The sequence below is a fragment of the Hyla sarda genome, chromosome 1 (assembly GCF_029499605.1).
Source record: "Hyla sarda isolate aHylSar1 chromosome 1, aHylSar1.hap1, whole genome shotgun sequence".
NCBI classification, from domain to species: domain Eukaryota; kingdom Metazoa; phylum Chordata; class Amphibia; order Anura; family Hylidae; genus Hyla; species Hyla sarda.
The window spans coordinates 364,083,299-364,108,183 of NC_079189.1; the positions used below are offsets into that span (position 1 = coordinate 364,083,299).

Sequence of the window (24,885 nt, forward strand, 5' to 3'; positions counted from 1 at the left end):
AAAAAATGAATAAAAAGTAATGAAAGTCAGATCAAAAATCGTACCAGTAAAAACTTGAAAAAATGAACTTGAAAAAATGAGTCCTCATACCGCCCTGTACATGGAAAAATAAAAAAGTTATAGGGGTCAGAAGATGACATTTTTAAACGTATACATTTTCCTGCATGTAGTTATGATTTTTCCAGAATTCTGACAACATCAAACCTATACAAGTAGGGTATCATTTTAACCGAATGGACCTACAGAATAATAAGGTGTCATTTTTACCGAAATGTGCACTGCGTAGAAACGGAAGCCCCCAAAAGTTACAAAATGCCGTTTTTTCTTCGATTTTGTTGCACAATGATTTTTTTTTTCAGTTTCGCCGTGAATTTTTGGGTAAAATGACTAATGTCACTGCAAAGAAGAATTGGCGACGCAAATAAGCCATAATATGGATTTTTAGGTGGAAAATTGAAAGGGTTATGATTTTTAAAAGGTAAGGAGGAAAAAACGAAAGTGCAAAAACTGTAAAACCCTGAGTCCTTAAAGGGTTAAAGTCCTGTAAATTGTGTGGTTTGGCCTCCATGGACCTGATATTTATTCATCACCTCCCCAGGTAAGTTATTATATTATGGGCCAAGTGAACACCTTGAAATTTGTCATGTTTTTGACACGCACGGGATTAGGCTTAGAGCTGGCCACAACCATCTTTAGTCTTCATACACTGCAAAACTATTCACAGTGCAGTGAAAAACAGTCTATCCTTATCCAGCCTGGGAGCATCCTCCGAGAGTCTGACAAGTACATTTTGTCCTGCCCATCACTCGCACTTTCGTATCCATATAGGCTTGTAGTGCATTATGCTGATGACTGGTATTTATTGTTTGCTAATGTGTGGCTGCATTATTCTATTTTCTTATTATGAAACGGTAAGTATATCGTTGTTACCAGCGTCACCTCCATTACAAGCCTATACCAATATGTTAGTGTGGGTGATGTGCAGGACAGAAGATCTCTCCTAGATGGCTTCTTATGAGAACAGGGTCCTGCATGGAGGGATGGAGTGTGATCTTCTATCCCAACCAGATGTTTCTCTAGGAAGACTGATTGTCTTCCTGCTCATAATTTACTGACAAAAAATACTGCAACACAGAGAACTCAATTCCCGATATTTAACTGCCCTCTGTCACCCCATTGGCATCCTGTGATGTGATTGCGGAGCAGCAATTGGTTGTCCTGCAGCTTGTTACTTTATTACAGAGTATACCTATGCAATCAACCACATTGTGAAGTCTCCTACCGTGTTTCTCCGAAAATAAAACCGGGTCTTATATTATTTTTAGTCACCAAAAACACACTAGGGCTTATTTTCAGGGTTTATTATTTACATGTGATGGGCGCAGCTCTGCCCCCCAACATCCCCCCCCGCCGGTTTATCACCCCAGCGCTGCACCCCACGTCGGGGGGCTAATCGTACCGTATGTCATCCGTGAGCGCAGCTTCTCTCCCCCCGCCAAATAGTTATCAGAAGGTAAGTTAAAGTTTGTTTTTAAATATTTGCATTGCCTAGATCAGTGGTCTTCTACCTGCGGACCTCCAGATGTTGCAAAACTACAATGTGCATACGGTTCTATCCGGTTTCTACCACACCGAAAGTTTTTTTTCTTAGAATTTCAATCAAACAAGTGAAGCTTTATTAATAATGGAGTGAAAACTTAAAAACATATACAGTTTTTTTTCTCAAACCGTATACAGGTTAAAATTTGTACACACGTTTTGATACAGTTTAGTCCGGTTTTGAGGAATCCGTTTTTCATCAAAAATCTGATACAGGAACTGTATTGCAAAAACGTGGTGAACCCAGCCTGATCTGGGTGGGTATAGAGACATGGTAGTTTCAGGTAAATTATCGCATGTGTGGCAGAGGTGACCATTCATGATGAGGCATGTATGACGCTCAAGTACATTAAGTTTTAGCTTTGTCTTTGGAATTCTGCATGTTGTCTTGCACTTAAAAAAAAAAAAAAATCCAAACCTGTTAATAGTGGCTCAGTAGAAAATACTGTGTATATTGCAATATTTTAACACTGAATTGTGAATTGTGTTCTAGGGGTTTGGAATGGAAGACATGATTTGGGAACAGTATACTGTGACATTACAAAAGGTGAGTCTTCATGTGGTTTACTTGGCCTGAATTAAATGTGTTCATCCAATGCTTGGGTCTTAACAATGTAGTGATGATTTCATCAAAACTCGTGGAAGCAAAGGAAGGAGCTTTGTTACTTTAAAGGTGTACTCTGCCCCTAGACATCTTATCCGCTATCCAAAGGATAGGGAATAAGATGTATGATGGCAGGCGTCATGCCGCTGGGGACCCCCGCGATCTCAGCTGCGGTAGTCCAGACATCCGGTGCACAAAGTGAACTTCGCTCTATGCCAGATGACTGGCGATACGGGGCAGAGACTCTTGACGTCTTGGCCCCGCCCTGCTTGTGACATTATGGCCACGCCCCCTCAATACAAGCCTATGGGAGGGGGCATGACGGCCATCACGCCCCCTCCCATAAACTTGCATTGAGGGGGCATGGCCGTGACATCATGAGCAGACCGTGACGTCACGAGCCTCTTGTACTGCACCTGACGCTCTAAATGAACGCAGGGTGCAGCAGGGAGATCATGTGGTCCTCAGCGGCAGGGTCCCCAGCGGCAGGACCCCCACAATCAGACCTCTTATCCCCTATCCTTTTGTTTACAATAAAATAATGTAAACAAAAAACAAACACATGGAATTGCCGCGTGGGTAAATGTCTGAACTAATAAAATATAACATTAATTAAATTTCACAGTGAAAGGTGAAAGCTTAAAAACATTCCAAGGTCCAGAAATGCGGCTTTTTGGTCACTTTATATACTAGAAAAAAAGTGGATAAAACGTGATCAAAAGGTGCTATCAAAACAAAAATGGCTCGATAAAAACTAAGGATCACAGCACAAAAAAGGAAGCACTTTATGCGGGAAAAAAAGTTATAGGGGTCAGAAGAGGACACTTTAAAAAAATTAGTATGCTTAAAAGTAGTAAAATAAAAATAAACTATATTAATTGGGTTTATTTTAATCGTATCAACCTACCGAATAAAGCTAAAGTGTCATTTTTACCAAAAAGTGTACTGCGTAAAAAACGGAGGCCCCGAAAAGTTGCAAAATAGTGTTGTTTTTAAAATTTTGCCCTACAAAAAAATGTTTTCAATGTACATTTGGAGGTAAAATGAGTGATGTCATTACAAAGTACAATTGGTGATGCAAAAAACAAGGCCACATATGGCTCTTTAGAAAAAAATAATAGTTACCGTATGTCTATTAGAAAGCAGGGAGAAAAAATGAAACCTCAAAAAAAAAAAAAAAGGCATCCTGAAAGGGTTAAAGAGCCGTTACATGACTCGACTCTTCAGCAGGCAGGGCTGCATGAATGATTGCTGAATTTTTTGTTTGGCCCTTTACTTTCAGTGTAAGAAACACATCCCATGTTACAAATTGATTTTATTTATTTATTTGTAACCCTGCTAAAACAATGTGATTTGCTGACAAATCATTACTTGGCTTGTTTGTTGATCATTGGACCTATTGCAATCAATGATGTGTTTGCATGTACATCATTCAATCCATTATATGATATACAGTGGGGATCAAAAGTTTGGGCACCCCAGGTAAAAATTTGTATTAATGTGCATTAAGAAGCCAAGGAAAGATGGAAAAAATCTCCAAAAGGCATCAAATTACAGATTAGACATTCTTATAATATGTCAACAAAAGTTAGATTTTATTTCCATCATTTACACTTTCAAAATAACAGAAAACTAAAAAAAAAAAGGCGTCTGCAAAAGTTTGGGCACCCTGCAGAATTTATAGCATGCACTGCCCCCTTTGCAAAGCTGAGACCTGCCGGTGTCATGGATTGTTCTCAATCATCATCTGGGAAGACCAGGTGATGTCAATCTCAAAGATTTTAAATGCCCAGACTCTTCTGACCTTGCCCCAACAATCAGCACCATGGGTTCTTCTAAGCAGTTGTCTAGAAATCTGAAACTGAAAATAGTTGACGCTCACAAAGCTGGAGAAGGCTATAAGAAGATAGCAAAATGTTTTCAGATGCCAATATCCTCTGTTCGGAATGTAATTAAGAAATGGCAGTCATTGGGAACAGTGGAAGTTAAAACAAGATCTGGAAGACCAAGAAAAATATCAGACAGAACAGGTTACAGGATTGTGAGAAAAACAATTCAAAACCCACGTTTGACTGCACAATCCCTCCAGAAAGATCTGGCAAACACTGGAGTTGTGGTACACTATTCCACTATAAAGAGATACTTGTACAAATATGGTCTTCATGGAAGAGTCATCAGAAGAAAACCTCTTCTACATCCTCACCACAAAAATCAGCGTTTGAGCTTTGCAAATGAACATATAGACAAGCCTGATGCATCTTGGAAACAAGTTCTGGGGACCGATGAGGTTAAAATTTAACTTTTTGGCCGGAATGAGCAAAGGTACATTTGGAGAAGGGGAACAGAATGTAATGAAAAGAACCTCTGTCCAATTGTTATGCATGGGGGGGTGAATCAATCATGCTTTGGGGTTGTATTGCAGCCAGTGGCACAGAGAACATCTCTCGAGTAGGAGGAGAAATGGATTCAATAAAATTTCAGCAAATTTTGGATGCTAACTTGATGCCATCTGTGAAAAAGCTGAAGTTGAAGAGAGGATGGCTTCTACAAATGGATAATGATCCTAAACACCCCTTGAAATCCACGGGGGATTACATCAAGAGGCATAAACTGAAGGTTTTGCCATGGCCTTCACAATCTCCTGACCTCAACATAATTGAAAATCTATGGATAGACCTTAAAAGAGCAGTGTGTGACAGACAGCCCAAAAATCTCAAAGAACTGGAAGACTTTTGTAAAGAAGAAATGGGCAAAGATACCTCAAACAAGAATTGAAAGCCTCTTGGCTGGCTACAAAAAGTGTTTACAAGCTGTGATACTTGCCAAAGGGGGCAGTACAAGATATTAACTCTGCAGGGTGCCCAAACTTTTGCAGATGCCATTTTTTTTCTGTTTTCTGTTATTTTGAAAGTGTAAATGATGGAAATAAAATCTTTTGTTGACATATTATAAGAATGTCTAATCTGTAATTTGATGCCTTTTGGAGATTTTTCCATCTTTCCTTGGCTTCTTTATGCACATTAATACAATTTTTTACCTGGGGTGCCCAAACTTTTGATCCCCACTGTAGTGTACCAGTTGGGTAGACTAAGCATAAACTAAAATCCAGGATGATTCTACACAGACACACAGTAAAAAAAAACTAGACACTCCTCTGGACCAAGACAGTATGACAGATTTAAAAGTCTTTAACCCCTTAAGGACCAAGGACGTACCGGTACGTCCTTGGTCCTGCTCTTCTGATATAACGCGGGGTTACACAGTAACCCCGCGTCATATCATGGCGGGCCCGGCGTCATAGTGAAGCCGGGACCCGCCTCTAATAGCGCGCAGCGCCGATCGTGGCGCCGCGCGCTATTAACCCTTTAGCCGCGCGCTCAAAGCTGAGCCGCGCGGCTAAAAGTGAAAGTGAAAGTTCCCGGCTAGCTCAGTCGGGCTGTTCGGGATAGCCGCGGCTAATCGCGGCATCCCGAACAGCTGACAGGACAGCGGGAGGGCCCCTTCCTGCCTCCTCGCTGTCCGATCGCCGAATGACTGCTCAGTGCCTGAGATCCAGGCATGAGCAGTCATGCGGCAGAATCGTTGATCACTGGTTTCTTATGAGAAACCAGTGATCAACATAGAAGATCAGTGTGTGCAGTGTTATAGGTCCCTATGGGACCTATAACACTGCACAAAAAAAGTGAAAAAAAAAAGTGAATAAAGATCATTTAACTCCTCCCCTATTAAAAGTTTGAATCACCCCCCTTTTCCAATAAAAAAAAAAACACAGTGTAAATAAAAATTAAAATAAACATATGTGGTATCACCGCGTGCAGAAATGTCCGAATTATAAAAATATATCATTAATTAAACCGCTCGGTCAATGGCGTGCGCGCAAAAAAATTCCAAAGTCCAAAATAGTACATTTTTGGTCACTTTTTATATCATTTAAAAATGAATAAAAAGTGATCAATAAGTCCTATCAATGCAAAAATGGTACCGTTAAAAACTTCAGATCACGGCGCAAAAAATGAGCCCTCATACCGCCCCATAAACGGAAAAATAAAAAAGTTATAGGGGTCAGAAGATGACAATTTTAAACGTATTAATTTTCCTGCATGTAGTTATGATTTTTTCCAGAAGTCCGACAAAATCAAACCTATATAAGTAGGGTATCATTTTAATCGTATGGACCTACAGAATACATATCAGGTGTCATTTTTACCGAAAAATGAACTATGTAGATACGGAAGCCCCCAAAAGTTACAAAACAGCGTTTTTTTTTCAATTTTGTCGCACAATGATTTTTTTTCCCGCTTCACCATAGATTTTTGGGCAAAATGACTGACGTCATTACAAAGTAGAATTGGTGGCGCAAAAAATAAGCCATCATATGGATTTTTAGGTGTAAATTTGAAAGAGTTATGATTTTTTAAAGGCAAGGAGCAAAAAACGAAAATGCAAAAACGGAAAAACCTCCGGTCCTTAAGGGGTTAAAGACAATGTGTCATCAGAAAATGAGCTGTTGTATCAATCAAGTTTTTATGTTAAATATATTTAATAATTTTTGGTGATGTTTTGTACTCCTTATCATCATAGACCAGATTACAGTAAAAGTATTTAGATAAAATGGGATTACACCTCTCACAACAGGTAAGAGCTGCAGATACCACTGGATAGCTGTATTAGGGTATAAAAGTGATATGTACCTGTGTCGATGGGGATTAACAGACTTATAAAAATCACATCTTTCTTTCTCGGCCAAGTTTTAAAGGGGCAGGGCCAAGCCAGCCTTCGGTTTACAATTATTGGGCTGGAAGGTAAGGGCAAGCAGCTCAACCCTGCCTCCTTAACACTTGGCTGAGAAATAAAAAGGTGATATATCTAATTTTGGCAACCACCATCAGCTCCAGGAAAGGTACAGTTTTCTTTACACCCCAGAATCTGTCCAATGTTGTCTGCAGCTCTTAGCAGAAAACAGATTAGAAACTGACTGGATCAGCACTTGTATCGGAGTGTCCTCTCTGAACTCCTAGGTCACCGCCTCATATTGCCCTTTCATTTTGTAAAAAAAAAAAAGGTTATTTTTATAACTTTGGCTTATCTTCTGGAGGGATGCATTTTTTTTTTTTTTTTAAAAGGGGCAAACTGGTATAACAAAATAATGGAAACAGCTGCCCAGTCAGTCATTGGTGGCTGTGGTGACCCACCTCATGCAGGGGTTTGCTGAGCAGGATTTGGAAGTGGAGATCATCTGCTATGTATCTTGCTGGAAACACTTCAGGGAGGTTTTATCCACAGCTTTTTGTGGCATTTTTTATTTTTTGTATTTTTTTTTTGGAGCCAAAATCAAAAGTGGGTTCAGCAGCGAGGGAAAATCCTTTTCATTATATTTCTTTTTATTCTATAGTTTAAATATCTGAATGAAAGCTGTCACAAAAAGCTGTGTGTGAAACACTCTGTAATAAGGCATCAATGTTGTGCTCCGCTGTCATTCATTTGCATACCTGCCTGGTGAAGGCTCCTGGGTGCTCGAAACGTCAACAAATATAGTGTAGTTTAGCTGGATAGCCAATAAAGATATCGCAGCCTGCATAGCATGTTCTCTTTTAAAAAGGCATATAAGATAGTTCTTATACAGAGTAATAAAAAAATGAAGTATACTTGGTAAACATTTGAGACTGCTGGTTTTAACTTTAAAATCTGCTCCTTATTACATGTGTATTAGGATCCAAAGAAAGGATTTGGCATTGCTGTTTCGGGAGGAAGAGACAACCCACATTTTAACAACGGTGACAACTCCATTGTGATTTCAGATGTCCTTATAGGAGGGCCTGCAGATGGTCGCTTACAGTATGTCTATTTTTTTCCCTTTTAAAGAATACATTTGACAATTTTTAAAAGTTAAAGGGGTATTCCAGGCCAAAACTTTTTTTTATATATCAACTGACTCTGGAAAGTTAAACAGATTTGTAAATTACTTCTATGAAAAAATCTTAATCCTTCCAATAGTTATTAGCTTCTGAAGTTGAGTTGTTGTTTTCTGTCTAACTACTCTCTGATGACTCACGTCCCGGGAACTGTGCAGTTCCTATGGGGATATTCTCCCATCATGCACAGCTCCCGGGACGTGACATCATCATTGAGCAGTTAGACAGAAAACTTCAGAAGCGAATAACTATTGGAAGGATTAAGATTTTTAAATAGAAGTAATTTACAAATCTGTTTAACTTTCCGGAGCCAGTTGAGATATATATATATATATATATATATATATATATATATATATATATATATATATTATATATTATTTATATATATATATATATATATATATATATATATATATATATATATATATATATATATATATATATAAGGTTTTGCCTGGAATACCCCTTTAACATTTTTATAAGAATCCCTATTGTGTCCAGGTTTAGTCAGTCTAGTTTCAGAGAGTTGTTCATAATTTTGCTTCCCGTCTAACAACTTTCAATGTAATAGAAAAAGCCTTCAGGCACCAGAAGTTGTAGTCTACAGAGCTACTTCTCCCAGAGTCCTTGAGTTGTTCTTTTGTCAAGTTATAAATTCAGTACATGGTGAAGTTGTGGGTCATCCAGTATAGGATCACACCCAGGTATTCCAATTGGCCTGAATAATAAATCTGCCTGGTAATGCTGTGATATAAGGGTCTTTGCTCAACCAAGGATTTTTGTTTTTGTTAAAGTTATTAGTTAAAAAAAAAAGATTCTTTTCAGCTGCTCACATGTCAACATGCTTTGTTTCATCATTATGTTTTCTTTGCCATATAAACAGTAGACTAGGCAAAAGTCCTAGGTCCACTGGATTTGCTTTTGTTGGTCAATTATACAGTAATATTTATCCTTAAAGGGGTACTCCGGTGGAAAACTTTTTTTTTTTTTTTTTTTATGAACTGGTGCCAGAAAATTAAACAGATTTGTAAATTACTTCTATTAAAAAATCTTTATTCTTCCAGTACTTATTAGTAGCTGTATGCTACAGAGGAAATTCTTTGCTTGTTGAATTTATTTTTTGTCTTGTCCACAGTGCTCTCTGCTGACACCTCTGTCAGTGTCAGGAACTGTCCAGAGCAGCATAGGTTTGCTATGAGGATTTTCTCCTCGTCTGGACAGTTCCTGATACGGGCATCAGGTGTCAGCAGAGAACACTGTGGAAAAGACAAAAAGAGATTAAAAAAGAAAAGAATTTCCTCTGTAGCATACAGCTGCTAAAAAGTACTGAAAGGGTAAAGATGTTTTAATAGAAGTAATTTACAAATCTGTTTAATTTTCTGGCACCAGTTGACTTAAAAAAAAAAATTTCCACCAGAGTACCCCTTTAAAGAAAACCGTGTGCTAAAGACAGTATCCTGCAGCATGACAATATAAATGAAGTAATACATTTTCTTTTCTGGTTTTCTTTAAAGAGAGAATGATCGTGTTGTTATGGTTAATGGAACTCTCCTGGAAAATGTGCCACATTCATTTGCAGTTCAGCAGCTAAGAAAATGTGGGAAAACTGCTGTCCTGGTAAACATAGCTATCTTTTTGTCTTTCTGTGCAAAATAATGTGGTAATTTTGTTAGTTTCAAAATTCCAGCATATGCTGATGCAAATATTTTTTTAGATTGTGTTTCGAGACTTAGGAAAATTATGTATTTTTGAAAACGTTTTAAAACTTTGGGTACAATACTATATTACATCATCTGTACAATCTTCTATTACACCATACCTATTAGAGTGTTTTCTGAGCGGATTATTCAGCCAAGATTAAACAGATAAACAGAATAAAAACCAAAAACTCTTTTTAAAAGCTACTTTTAAAATATTGCAGATGGTGAGAAGGCCACGAAGGGTACAGATGGGTGCTCCAAGCAAATCAGAACCTGCCCTAGATATGATGGATGACTATGCAGAATTTGAGAGCCAAACTGGTTATAGTGCACACAGTGAGAGGAGCGGATATGGGGGATCTCGAAGCAGAGACCCTAGTCCAGGCTTCCGAAGGGACCAAGAAAGAGGACCATATTATGAACGAGATCAAAGAGGCTATGGAACCAGAGCAAAAAGTGTTGACCAAGATCTAAATATGGGTTATGGACTTAGGCAAGATATCAGCCGTGGCAGAAGTATAGATCGTGGGCTTGATGATGACCAGATATATAAAAAAGATCACAGTCGTGGCAGAAGTATAGACCGTGGTCTGGATGAAGACCGTGGGTACAGAAGGGAGCGAAGTCGTGGCAGAAGCCTTGATCGTGACTTAGATGACCCTCGTAGTTATGGAAGAGATAGCAGTCGTGGAAGGACCTTAGATAGAGATGACACTTATGATAGATATGCACAGTATAGCCCAGATCGTCAGCATGGAAGATCTTCAGCAGAACGTAGATATGACCGCAATATTCAGAAAAGCCGTAGTCGAGATAGACTTCAATCCCGCAGTCCATCCCCTCTAGGGCATGGAGATTCAGACACTACCAGTGTCCTGCTAACCAAGAAAAAATCTAATGAAGGTAAAAATTGCATTTTTATATTTTACATTTTTTTCAGTAAAAGAAAAACATATTTTGGGTCATATTTTACTTATTCTTTTCTATGTTCATCTTTCAGAATATGGTCTTCGTCTTGGCAGCCAGATCTACATTAAAGGACTATCCAACACTGGTTTAGCAGCAAAAGATGGGAATTTGCATGAAGGAGATATAGTTCTCAAGGTAGACAGGTTTCAAATTTTTTAATTTTTTGGGTCTAAAATGACCAGTTTGTTCTATAGTTAGTTATTAAAATGCTTTTCCAGTTAAAAGGGGTTATCCAGGAATAGAAAAATAGAGCTAATTTTCTCCCAAAAACAGCCCCATGTCTCTCCACAGAGATCTTATAACTTGGCTCCATTCACTTCAATGGAACTGAGCTGCAGAAACACACCCAACCTGGAGACAAATGGGGATTGTTTTTGAAAGAAATTGGCTCTGTTTTTTTATTCCTGGATAACCCCTTTAACTTTTCTTGAACCATTAATTTGGTGATTTATTTTTTATTTTATTTTTTTTCACATTTTTTAAGCTTGAAATTTTTACATGAATGCATTTAGTGACTAACAAGACCATATGGAATATGTAGAAAAAAGAAAATCTACAACCAACACCCAAAGTGTTGCCTACCCCTCCTTGTTAATTTCCTTTATCTCTCACCAAAAGTGCTTTGGAAAGCTCTTTGTTAATCATTTACCAAGTTTGCTCAGAGGCAGCAAATTACAGAAAAATTACAGAAAGAAAAACATCTGTTCAGCCATGTGAAAACTGTCAGGTCAATCTGCACATGGCTCTTTTTGATCCAATATAGTCCAGTGTATTGAAGGGCTGAAATTTGTGTATTTTTTTAATTTTAATTTTTTGCATAGCTACACTATAAAATGGTATTTGAAGAATAGAGATAAAATACTATACTAGAAACAAAAGACCTCATGGGTCATCTAGTCTACCCTTATATTATTTTATTTATAAAAAAAAAAATTGTTAGGATAGATACATATTTTGATTCCAGACATGTTTACATTAACTTACTGTGGATTTACCAATCACATCTGTTAGAAATTAGTCACTTAGTTACTTGTAAAGTAAAATGTGAACCCCACCTGTCTTTTTAGAGTTATCTAGAAAAATGTTGGCTGAACCCACCAATTTCATTTGTGGCCAGCTGACTGTCTCCTGACTTTTTCCAGACAGACGGGCCAGTATTCCTGGACAAAAAGTGGGGCCCTGAGTGCAGTATCCTTTATACAAAAAACTGATTGAAAACCCATTAACGGTGACAGGACAACCTACCCCAAGGCTGGAGGACCAGAGTGTCCATAACACTGATTAATGCTATGCTATGGCCCCTTTGAGGACTGAAAAATAGTGAATAAAATAAGTAAAAAATTGTGTTAATAAATGTAAGTCCCTCCCCTTATAAAAGTTTAAATCACTCCCTCTTTACCATTTTTCAAATAAACTTATGCAGACAAAAATAAACATGAACATATGTGGTATTTCCGCGTACATTAAAACAAAATATAATGTCAATAAAACCAATATATATTGGTTATCTTTGTAAGTATGATTTTAACTGTATAGTGCACTGCTTAGAATTGAAACCGCCAAAACCATTAAAAATGTCTTTATTTTTTTTGTTGCTGTTTTTTTATTCGACCCACAAATCTGGCTCACATTAAACAAGCCCTCAAATGGGTCTGTAGTTGAAATAGTAATGGCTATTAAAAAGTAAAGAGAAAAAAGAAAAAACGCAAAAATGAAAAAAGGCTGCATTCTTAAATGGAATCTGACAGCTTGTTCACTCGCACTTAATCTCATACAAATAGTTATAGTGCAGGTGAACATGAGTAAAATGATGTTTTACTCACTCCGAATAGTGGTCATTTTAGCGAGATAAGGGAGTATGCAAAATACCTCTTTCGCGCAATAAAATAGGTAGCTGGCATTGCGAGCATCCCTGCCTCAGTCCCCTCTTCTCCCCTATTTCCACCGCCACCATTGTGTGAAAGGGCTCATTTGCATATTAGTAACAAGGGCTCTTATCTCCCTAACAGGACCACCAATTGTTTTAATCATGTTCACTTACACTATAACCCTATGTATGGGGTTTAGTGTGGTGAACAAGCTGTCAGGTTCCCTGTAAGGGTTAAAGCTGATCACAATCCATGAAACTGGGGACACTGTAAGTGAGGGCCGACAACTGGAACCCCCATTGATCAAAAGAACACATGATTGCCCACCGCTGTACTCATTTTTTATGGACTCTGTGAACTTTGACTTGTTCAGTGCTTAGCAATGTTCATAAGTCCCACAGAGAATGTATGGAGCAGCTGGCATTCATGTGCACTGATGCTTCATTCACCCAGGGGACAGGGTGGGTCCTAGTGGTTAGAGTCCTTAAGGACACATGACGTATGAGAACGTCATGTGTTTTACCAGCCCCCCGCAACCGTCTGGAGCGGAGCCGGTGCCCGATGCCTGCTGAAATCGTTCAGCAGGCATCGGGGCATATCGCCCAGGGGGGTCATGATGACCCCCCCATGTCGGCGATGGCCACAGATCGCTGGATAATTCAGTCCAGCGATCTGCGGCGAATTCCGGGTCAATCGGGTCTCCAATGACCCGGTGACCCGGAATTATTAACAGCCATAGCCAGCAGGGGTGAGGTGGCACTGGTGCCACCTCACGATCGCCCTGATTCGTTGGCCGGATTACCGGCCGACCAATCAGGGCGCCTGCTGCGGGTGTCACTCCCGCAACCCGCTCTGCCCCTCTTCCGGAGGACGTGAGCGGGTGCGGGACGTGCACCCCGGGTGCTGGGGACCCCGATCCCCGGTGTGAATGTTGGGATCGGGGCCCCAGGAGCAGCGGCGAGGGACTGACCTGATGCGGCTGGATCGTTGGAGGTGAGTGACAGCCTCCTGCTGTTGCTTAGCAACAGCTCCCAGCATGCAAAAAGGGCATGCTGGGAGCTGTAGTTATGCAACAGCAGCAGGCAGACCACCACAACTCCCAGCATTCCCTTATGGGCATGCTGGGACTTGTAGTTTTGCAACAGCTGGAGGCACATTCTTTCTATGGAAAAGTGTACCTTCAGCTGTTGTATAACTACAACTCCCAGCTTGCACAATCAGCTAAAGTGCATGCTTGGAGTTATAGTGGTGCATCTGGTGGTTGCATAACTACAACTCCCAGCATGCCCGTTGGCTGTCTGACTGCTGAGAGTTGTAGTTTTGCAACAGCTGAAGGCACACTGAGTTAAGTAGCAAACCAGTGTGTCTCCAGCTGTTGCATAACTACAATCCCCAGCATCCCCAGCCAAAGTAGTATGCCTCCAGCTGTTGCATAACTACAAGACCCAGCATGCCCTTCCGCTGTCCGTACATGCTGGGGGTTGTAGCTTTTGCAACAGCTGAAGGCACACTAGTTGCAAAACACTGAGTTTGTTACCAAACTCGGTGTTTCACAACCAGTGTGCCTCCAGCTGTTGCAAAACTACAACTCCCAGCATGCACTGATATACCGTACATGCTGGGAGTTGTAGTTTTGAAACAGCTGGATGTACCCCCCCCAATGTGAATGTACAGGGTACACTCACATGGGCGGAGGATTACAGTAAGTATCCGGCTGCAAGTTTGAGCTGCGTCAAATTTTCTGCCGCAGCTCAAACTGCCAGCGAGAAACTACTGTGAACCCCCGCCCGTGCGACTGTACCCTAAAAACACTACACTACACTAACACACAATCAAATAAAAAGTAAAAAACACTATGTATACACATACCCCTACACAGCCCCCCTCCCCTCCCCAATAAAAATGAAAAACGTCTGGTACGCCACTGTTTCCAAAACGGAGCCTACTGCGGTTGCAAAACTACAACTCCCAGCATGCACTGATAGACCGTACATGCTGGGAGTTGTAGTTTTGCAACAGCCGGATGTCGTCCCCCCCCCCCCCCCCAATGTGAACGTACAGGGTACACTCACATGGGCGGAGGATTACAGTAAGTATCCGGCTGCAAGTTTGAGCTGCGTCAAATTTTCTGACGCAGCTCAAACTGCCAGCGAGAAACTACTGTGAACCCCCGCCCGTGTGACTGTACCCTAAAAACACTACACTAACACAAAATAAAATAAAGTAAAAAACACTACATATACACATACCCCTATACAACCCCCCTCCCCTCCCCAATAAAAATGAAAAACGTCTGGTACGCCACTGTTTCCAAAACGGAGCCTCCAGCTGTTGCAAAACAACTACTCCCAGTATTGCCAGATAGCCGTTGACTGTCTAGGCATGCTGAGAGTTTTACAAAAGCTGGAGGCACCCTGTTTGGGAATCACTGGCGTAGAATACCCCTATGTCCACCCCTATGCAAGTCCCTAAAAAGCGCATGGCGCTCTCACTTTGGAGCCCTGTCGTATTTCAAGGCAACAGTTTAGGGTCACATATGGGGTATCGCCGTACTCGTGAGAAATTGTGTTAAAAATTTTGGGGGGTATTTTCCGCTATTACCCTTTTTAAAAATGTAAAAATTTTGGGAAAACAAGCATTTTAGGTAAAAAAATATATATATTTTTTTACATATGCAAAAGTCGTGAAACACCTGTAAGGTATCAAGGTTCAAATTACCCCTTGTTACGTTCCCCGAGGGGTCTAGTTTCCAAAATGGTATGCCATGTGTTTTTTTTTTTTTGCTGTCCTGGCACCATAGGGGCTTCCTAAATGCGGCATGCCCGCAGAGCAAAATTTGCTTTCAAAAAGCCAAATGGGACTCCTTCTCTTCTGAGACCTGTAGTGCGCCAGCAGAGCACTTTTCACCCCCATATGGGGTGTTTTCTGAATCAGGAGAAATTGGGCTTCAAATTTTGGGGGGTATTTTCTGCTATTACCCTTTTTTAAAAATGTAAAATTTTTGGGAAACCAAGCATTTTAGGTAAAAAATATATATATTTTTTTACATATGCAAAAGTCATGAATCACCTGTGGGGTATTAAGGTTCACTTTACCCCTTGTTACGTTCCCTGAGGGTTCTAGTTTCCAAAATGGTATGCCATGTATTTTTTTTTTCTGTCCTGGCACCATAGGGGCTTCCTAAAGGTGACATGCCCCCCAAAAACCATTTGTCGCTCCTTCACTTCTGAGCCCTCTACTGTGCCCGCCGAACAATTAACATAGACATATGAGGTATGTCGTTACTCGAGAGAAATTGGGTTTCAAATACAAGTAAAAATTTTCTCCTTTTTACCCCTTGCAAAAAATAAAAAAATTGGGTCTACAAGAACATGCGAGTGTAAAAAATGAAGATTGTGAATTTTCTCCTTCACTTTGCTGCTATTCCTGTGAAACACCTAAAGGGTTAATACACTTACTGAATGTCATTTTGAATACTTTGGGGGGTGCAGTTTTTGTAATGGGGTCATTTGTGGGGTATTTCTAATATGAAGACCCTTCAAATCCACTTCAAAACTGAACTGGTCCCTGAAAAATAGTGAGTTTGAAAATTTTGTGAAAAATTTCAAAATTGCTGCTGAACTTTGAAGCCCTCTGGTCTCTTCCAAAAGTAAAAACTCATAAATTTTATGATACAAACATAAAGTAGACATATTGGAAATGTGAACCCAAAAAATATATATTTTGAATATCCATTTTCCTTACAAGCAGAGAGCTTCAAAGTTAGAAAAATGCAAAATTTTCATTTTTTTCATCAAATTTTGGGATTTTTCACCAAGAAAGGATGCAAGTTACCATAAAATTTTACCACTAAGTTAAAGTAGAATATGTCACGAAAAAACAATCTCTGAATCAGAATGATAACTAAAAGAATTCCAGAGTTATTAATGTTTAAAGTGACAGTGGTCAGATTTGAAAAAAAATGCTCTGGTCCTTAAGGGGTAAAATAGCCTGGTCCTTAAGGGGTTAATATAGTTAGTCTGTAAGCTAGTTGGTCACTTATTGTACCGAAAGCCTAGATCCACATAACAACATCTGTCTGGCCAAAGTGTGCTCTCATTGTGGCTGTAAACTGCATTGGTGTGCGGATTTAATTTAGATCAGTGCAGTTTTTAAATAGTTGTAAAGGCCAGCTGTTTTTCACACAGAACTTATTTTTAAAAGCAAAGGAAAATAAAAATTGCACACTAATGCAAATATATAAGCCCAAACTTTGCTTAGTTTTATGGTGTATGTGAAGAGTAAAATTTCAGAAAATGCTCTGCAACCATTTAATACATTTGGTTCTCCTACACATTACCAGCACACAAAAAAAAGTGTAGAAAAATGCTTCACTTACACCTACAATCATAAATGCCCCCTCCCCCCATGGGTATATTTATGGTGGATGGAGGGTTACGGTAGAGTGTACTAGGAGAGCTGTCAAATTACAGTACACTTTAAAATAGAAGTACTGCAGTGTATTCCGACTGAAATTAACGATCGCATGGGGGGGGGGGGTCCGACTGCTGGGACCCCCTATAATCTCCAGATGAGCTTCCCAATGAAAAAAGTTGTATGTCGTATAAAAGTTGTAAAATGTCATATGTTCTATCCCTTGACATTCTGTTTCTTTTCAGATAAATGGTATATTGACAGAAAACATGTCTTTAACTGAAGCCCAGGCATTGATAGAAAAATCTAGAGGGAAGTTGCAGCTGGTTGTCCTAAGGGACAAACGACAGACCCTGATAAACTTGCCATATGTGGAAGACAGTGATTCGGAAATGGAAGGTGAGATAAGTTTTGTAGTCATTCCTTGTCATAATATTTCATTTATGTGAAAATCTATTTCCGCCTCTTTCCTTTTGTGGTTTATTCACTAATAGCATTTGCCTTCTAGGTTTTGGCAGGATATCCATTGTACGTTATGATTGTATATCGTGTTTTTCCCCTGCATTTCAAAGTTCAAACCGGAGACAAAAATATGCTCTGTACTAAACCAAACAGACCTCACGAGAATCTGCAGACATGTCCTTTAACCAGTCCCTAACAGGTTTAACAGGAATCTCTTCATATGTGAGGTCCAGTGTGGTTGTGTGTGTGTGTTGTTGTCTTTTTTATCTGATTACTTTGGAACTTTTAGTTGTTCTTACTGACCTATCAGTGCAGACAGGAGACTGCAAATTGTATTGATTCTAGTAATCGGCTTTACCCAAAATTTAGTTTACCAGGGTAGTCATTTTACTGAATAGTAGCGATAACCTTGGTGCCTTTTTAATTTTTTTTGTTGTTGTTAGTTTGATATCTCCATGTTAACATTTAATGTGTTTACTTTTAGATGATCCACCATATGCAAACAAGAGGAGAAATCCAAGATCAAAGGAGCAGTGAACAAAATAAAGGTTTGTTGTCTCATGGTTTTATTTTGTATCTACGATCCATTACATAGTGGACTACAACAGGAGTGGAAAAATAGGTCTCCCTCTTCTGCTTGTCACCAATCCAGTTCCTACACGTGTAATTTACAGTTCAGTTAAAGATTTTTATTTGATGAAAATTTTTGAAGGACTAGGTTTATCAAGATACTGCCCGAACTCACACGAAGTATAAAAGTGGTGGTGAATATTTTTTTTCTAAGTTGCCTAACCCCTTAATGAATAGTGTTGAGCGGCATAGGCCATATTCGAATTCGCGAATATATGGACGAATATTCGTCATATTTGCGAATATTCGCATATTCGTAATGTTCTCGTTTTATTTTCGCATATGCGAATATTCGCATGTGCGAAAATTACCATATGCGAAAATTTGCATATACAAAAATTAACACAGGCTAAAATTCGCATATGCGAAAAATATCATATGCAAATTTTCACATATGCGAAAATTTGCACACCAGTCTCACACAGTAGTATTAGAGCCTTCTTACACCACATAAGCTGGAAGCAGAGAGGGATGATCACTGTGATGTGTACTGTGAAAAAAAAAAATATTCGTAATTACGAATATATAGCGCTATATTCGCGAATTCGCGAATATGTGATATTCGCAAATAAAATTCGAATTGCGAATATTCGCGAGCAACACTATTAATGAACCATGACTTTTATACACTTAAAGGGGTACTCCACCCATAGACAACTGTTCCTGTATCCAAAGGACCCGCCACTGGGAACCCCCGCGATCTCTGTGCAGCACCCAGCATTGTGTGCCAGGCTGCTTTTCTAATCTTGTAAACCTCTTGTGATGTCACGCCACACCCCATCCATTAATGTCTATGGGAGAGGGAGTGAGGGGATAAGATGTCTATGGGCAGAATACCTCTATAATAGTGCCTGAATGATTTCAGTAGCTGGGGGGGCACTGCTAATAGCTGGCATGTGGTTATCTCCGCAGCCAGGTATTTACCCTTAAGGTTGCTGCTGTCAAAGCTGACAGCGTTTTCTAGAGGGTCATTCAAACGTTCCCTGGTAGTGTGGTGGTGTGGATCTGATCTATTTAAAATATGATGTTATCTGTCTTGTCTTTTGAATGGTGTAAGCATTAAAAAAAAAAAAGGAATTGCATTTTTTATTACATCATATCCCGGAAAAAATTTAGTAAAAAGCAATTGTTTGATGAATATCAAAATGGAACTGTATACGTAAATATGTCCCAGAAAAAATTGAGTAACAAGCGATCGTTTGATCAATACCAAAATGAACATGAAACAGAAATTTTTTTAAATTATTATTTGGGTCAGAAAATGACAATTTAACACCTTGAGGATTCACCTCAAAATCTACGGCGAAACCCCAAAAAAATTGTTGGGCGAAATAAAAAAAATAAAAAACATTGTAACTTTTGGGGGCTTCCTGCACTATACAGTGCACTTTTCGGTAAAAATGACACATTGGCCCTGATTTACTAAGAGTAAAGTGTAGTTTTCTTTGTGGGTTTTTATTCCCTACTTGTATTTTGCCACAGTTTTCCTACGTTTTGCACTTTTCCCTACATTTTGCTTTTTTTTTTTTTTTTTACTTATGCTCTGATCTGTGTGGATTTCCTCAGCTCAAATCCACCACATTTTCTGAGGAAATCATAGTAAATTTGTTGAGATTTTTTTGAAAATGTCAGGAACATGCCCCCTTTCCATGAGGTCACGCCCACTTTTCTCTCTCAGTAAATTGGATAGCTGTTTTTTTTTTTTCTTTAATTCTGGCGCAAATTCTGGCACACGACCCAACAAAACTGTTTTGGTTTACAATAGTAAATCAGGGCCATTATCTTTATTCTGTAGGTCCATACAGTTACGATACCCAAAATATATGTAGGGTTTCTTTTGTTTTACTTCTTTAAAAATTATTACTTTTTGTACGAAAATCAGTATGTTTAAAAATATCCTGTTCCAACCTCTATAACCTTTCTAATTTTCCATATATGGGGATGTGTGATGTGTTTTTTGCTCTGTGATCTGTAGTTTTTATCGGTACCATTTTTTTTTTTGATGGTACACTTTGATCGCTTTTTATCCTTTTTTTTTTTTTTTTTTTTTTTTTTTTTGTATAAAGTGAACAAAAATACGCAATTATGGACTTTGATATTTTCTTAAGTATAAGCTGGTTTAATTTAACATATTTTTATAGTTCAGGCAATTACGCACGTGGCGATACCACATATGTTTTTGTTTCCTTTTTTATTTTTTATCGGAAAAGTGGGGTGATTTAAACTTTTATTAGGGAAGGGATTAATTCACATTTATCAAAACCTTTTTTTTTTTACACTATTTTTTGTCCCCATAGGGGACAATTACATGCATTCCTTAGAACAATGCTATGCCATAGCACTTCATTGATCAGTGTTATTGGGGCTTTATTGCTCCAGCCTGTCGTGGCTGACTAGAGCATTGGAGCACTGTTCATGTGGTGAGGAGGCAGGTAAGGGCCCTCTCGCTGTCCTCTTAGCTGATCAGGACACCACAATTTCACTGTGTCTAAAGGGTTAATGCCGGGAATCTCCGTAATTAGTTATGTCCGGCATTATCTCCTGAGTGCACGTCATAGAATGGGAGCAGGTCCCCTTTGGGTTAAACAAACATAAAATATAAAAAAAATTATTATTCTTCTAAAAAGTTTTTAGAATTTTTAAAAAGTAGTAAAACATGACAAAAACGATACAAATTGTTGTAATTGTGCCGACCTAAGATAATCAAGGTAACATGTTAGATTAACTTGTGGTCCTGCCACTGCTCAGCATTTAATCCTTTAGATGCCATGATCAATGTTGATCATGGCATCTAAATTGGAAATGAAAGTTCCTGGTAACTCAGTGGAGCTAACAGAATACCACAACGTGATCACAGGGATGCGGTGAGCTAATATGGCCACTGGAGTAGGGTCCCCTTTCCCGTCTCCTGCTGCTGATCTAATGATGTAGCCTGGACTTAGCTGATCTTGCTGTGTAATGCTATGCATAGGCATAGCATTATGCAGTGAATGCAATCTAATAATCATATATATATATACTCAACGTGTGTGTGTGTGTATGTATGTGTGTATGTTCCAGCATCACGTCCAAACGGCTAAAGATATTAACATGAAACTTGGCACACATGTTACTTATATGTCAACAACAAACATAGGATAGGTGATTTAACCCTTACTCGCCCCCATTTGCCAGGGGCGGGGTTTATGTTTAAAGTCCCATACAAGTCAATGGGAAATATGTTACTGCATAACTTCCAAACGGCTGGAGATATTTCGATAATACTTGGACACGTTACTTATATTTCAACTTAAAATATAGGATAGTTAATTTAACCCTTAACTACCCCTATTTGTGAGGGTCAGGGTTTTTGTTTAAAGTCCCATGCAAATCAATGGGAAATGTATGTTCCCACATAACTTCTGTATGGCTGGAGATATTTCAATACCTGGTACACATATTACAGGTCGGGATGGGAGGTCGAGATGGGAGGTCGAGATGGGAGGTTGATATAGGAGGACGGGAAAGCAGGACGGGATAGGAGGACGGGATATGACAACAATATAAGAGGACGGGATATGAACTCAAAAGCTTTCTCCTTTTGTTTATTTTCCTCTCCAACAAGGATTAGGAAGGAAAAACCGGGCAACGCTGGGTACTCAGCTAGTTGCATATAAAAATCCCCCCGTGGGGACTTAAAAAGGGTAAAATATATATATATATATATATATATATATATATATATATATATATAATTTTTTTTTTTTTTTTTTTTTGAAAAGGTTGTAAAATGATAAAAAAAAATGAAATCATCATTATTTTACCATTTTATAATAAAAAAAAATGTTTTACATATTTGGTAACCCTGCATGTGTAATTGTCCAAACTATTAAAATATAATTTTTTATCATCCCGAACGGTAAACGGTGTAAACGTAAAAAAAATAGCAAACACCAAAAATACTGATTTTTAATCGCATCGTTTATCAAAATTTTTTTTTAAATCAATAAGTCCCATCAAACCAAAATTGTACCGATAAAAACTACAGATCAAGACTCAAAAAATTAGCCCTCATACATCCCCGTATACGGAAAAAAAAAAAAAGTCATAGAGGTCAGAAAGACAATTTTTTGCATACCAATTTTGTTCAAGTTTGAAGTAGTACAATAATAGAAAATCTATATAAATGGTATTGTTTTAATCTCTTAAGGACACAGGGTTTTTTCATTTTTGCACTTCTGTATTTTCCCCATCACCTTCTAAAAATAATAATCCTTTTCATTTTGAACCTACAGACCCATATGTGGGCTTGTTTTTTGTGCCAGCAATTATACTTTGTAATTAGAGATGAGCGAACTTACAGTAAATTCGATTCGTCACGAACTTCTCCGCTCGGCAGTTGAGGACTTTTCCTGCATAAATTGGTTCAGCTTTCCGGTGCTCCGGTGGGCTGGAAAAGGTGGATACAGTCCTAGGAGACTCTTTCCTAGGACTGTATCCACCTTTTCCAGCCCACCGGAGCACCTGAAGGCTGAACTAATTTACGCAGGATGAGGCATCAACTGCCGAGCAGAGATGTTCGTGACAAATCTTTATTCTGTAGGTCCATACGGTTACAAAGATACCTCATTTTATGTAGGTTTTGTTTTCTATTACTACTAAAAAAATTATAATTAAATGCACCAAAATTAGCATGTTTAAAATTGTCATCTTCTGACCCCCATAACTTTATTTTTCCGCATACGGGGAGGTATGAGGGCTAATTTTTTGCGCCGTGATCTGAAGATTTTATCGGTACCATTTTTTGTTTTGATGGGACTTTTTGATCGCATTTTATAAATTTTTTTAGGGTATGCAAAGTGACCAAAAATACGCAATTTTGGACTTTGGTATTTTTTTACACATACGCCATTGACCGTGCAGTATAATAAACATCATATTTTTATAGTTTGGACATTTACGCATGCGGCGATACAACATATGTTTATTTTTTATGATTATATATTTTTTTTATATGGAATTTAGGAAAAGGGGGGTGATTTAAAATTTGAATAAGGAAGGGGTTAATGTGTTTTTGTTTTTTTTTTACTTAAACTTTTTTTATTTATTTTTTTACACCGTTAAAAAAACGCCACGTTTCTGCTATTAACGCTGGCCCTTAGCTACAAGAATCAGCTGGTGTCCGGCAGTTAACGGTTAACGGCACACATCCTTGGTGGTTAACCAGTTAAGCGCATTGAGCTACAGAATAAAAATAATGTATTATTGTTACCATAAAATGCAGAAGTGCAATACGTAAAAAACAACCCTTCGTTCCCTCCCAAACACGTTTTCAGGGTTTAGCACTGAACTTTGCGGCTACTTGGTATCAAGCTAAATGTATATGGATCTGTGAAAATTGATTGTTTGACAACTCTATGTGAAAGGTCTCTATGGTGAACATAGTAAATAATCTCAAATAATGGTTATATTGTTGTTTCATTATAGGTCCATGTGATGGGTCTTCAAATGCCAGAACAACTTTCTCTTTCTCTAACCAAAGATATAAATATACATACACATAAAAGCCATTGCATTTGTATTTTGTATTCAATTAAAGGCAAATTCGTAACAATGCTGTGTTTTCCATTATTAAAGGAATCATACTTTATATTTTTTTTGTACATGGTTCAAGTAATATATTCTCCGGTACATTTACTTCCATTTAAATGCAGTATACTGGATTCTGACACTACTGATGCCTGCTGTTTTTATTACTTATGGCTCAAAAGTGGAAAATATGAGAATTTTCAAAAATAGTTTGAGATATATTATATACACACACACACATTAGAAATAGTCAGTTTACATTTTAAATAACACAATTGACCTTCTGTATTAAAAGCAACATTTTTGCCCTAAGCTGTAATGTTAAAATAAAGTCATAGGTAACAGTAGAACATTAATTATGCATGAAATCTTGAAGTCTATTTATACATTACCCTTAATCCATTATGTTTCTGAGACTAAAGTGGCTGTTATTGGCTCTCTGCTTTGGTTCATAGGTGGACTCAATGTTGGGGGGGGGGGGGGGGGTTACCTCTGTCAACCATATGTCTGAATAGGACAAATGGAAAGAGACGGTTCTTACAAGAAAGTGCCCTTTAGAGAGAAACTATCCTTATGCACATTATACAGATTTGCATTAAAAGCTTTAAAGAGTAAAAGTCATGATCTTTTTAAAATGTTATAATCCTCCCAGGTCACTGCCCCCATCGTGATAAACCACCCCCTGCCTTTATTTTAATATTTTCTAGTTTTTTTACCTTGATATTGCTCTGTGTTTTCTGCTCAATCTGTCAGATTCGCAGACTGGGAAGGGGTGTTACCCAGAAGGCGTGACATCATCTGAAGCCATACAGAGGAGAACTTGCTCCCTTACTCTGCAACCAACGGCAAACGGCAGTTAAGTGTGAGAGGAGCTATGATTGGCTAGGGCTGCACACACCTCCCCTCAGCACTCAAGACTGCATTTCCTGATTTTGGACTTCTGCCAGGCCAGCAGGAGTCTAAAGTCTGTGCAAGAGATGGGGGGGGGGGGGGGGTCGTGTGCTCTGGACAAGTAGGGAGACACCTAGTGGCAGCTTTTTTTTACACCTTTATGTGAAAAAGAGACAATTTGTCATGGAAGAAAATCACTTCTACAGATGTAACCAAATGGGACTGTTTCAGTCTCTGCTCTGTCCCTTTCTGCACATCTATTCAGT

The 24,885-nt window shown here is 38.7% G+C and overlaps 1 protein-coding gene across 3 annotated transcripts in view; it reads left to right on the plus strand.

Moving 5' to 3' along the window:
- The window catches only part of LOC130307658 (tight junction protein ZO-2-like), a 45,880-nt gene extending 22,127 nt beyond the window's left edge, over positions 1-23,753 (plus strand). For all 3 annotated transcript variants that reach the window (XM_056552186.1, XM_056552185.1, XM_056552184.1), the window contains 8 exons: positions 2,093-2,146; positions 7,914-8,038; positions 9,633-9,735; positions 10,040-10,721; positions 10,819-10,922; positions 17,314-17,467; positions 18,015-18,078; positions 23,627-23,753. In XM_056552186.1, coding sequence (XP_056408161.1) covers positions 2,093-2,146; positions 7,914-8,038; positions 9,633-9,735; positions 10,040-10,721; positions 10,819-10,922; positions 17,314-17,467; positions 18,015-18,067 — 1,275 coding nt within the window. In that variant the 3' untranslated portion in view covers positions 18,068-18,078; positions 23,627-23,753. The remainder of the gene's footprint in view (positions 1-2,092; positions 2,147-7,913; positions 8,039-9,632; positions 9,736-10,039; positions 10,722-10,818; positions 10,923-17,313; positions 17,468-18,014; positions 18,079-23,626) is intronic.
- The last annotated feature ends 1,132 nt before the right edge of the window (positions 23,754-24,885 follow it).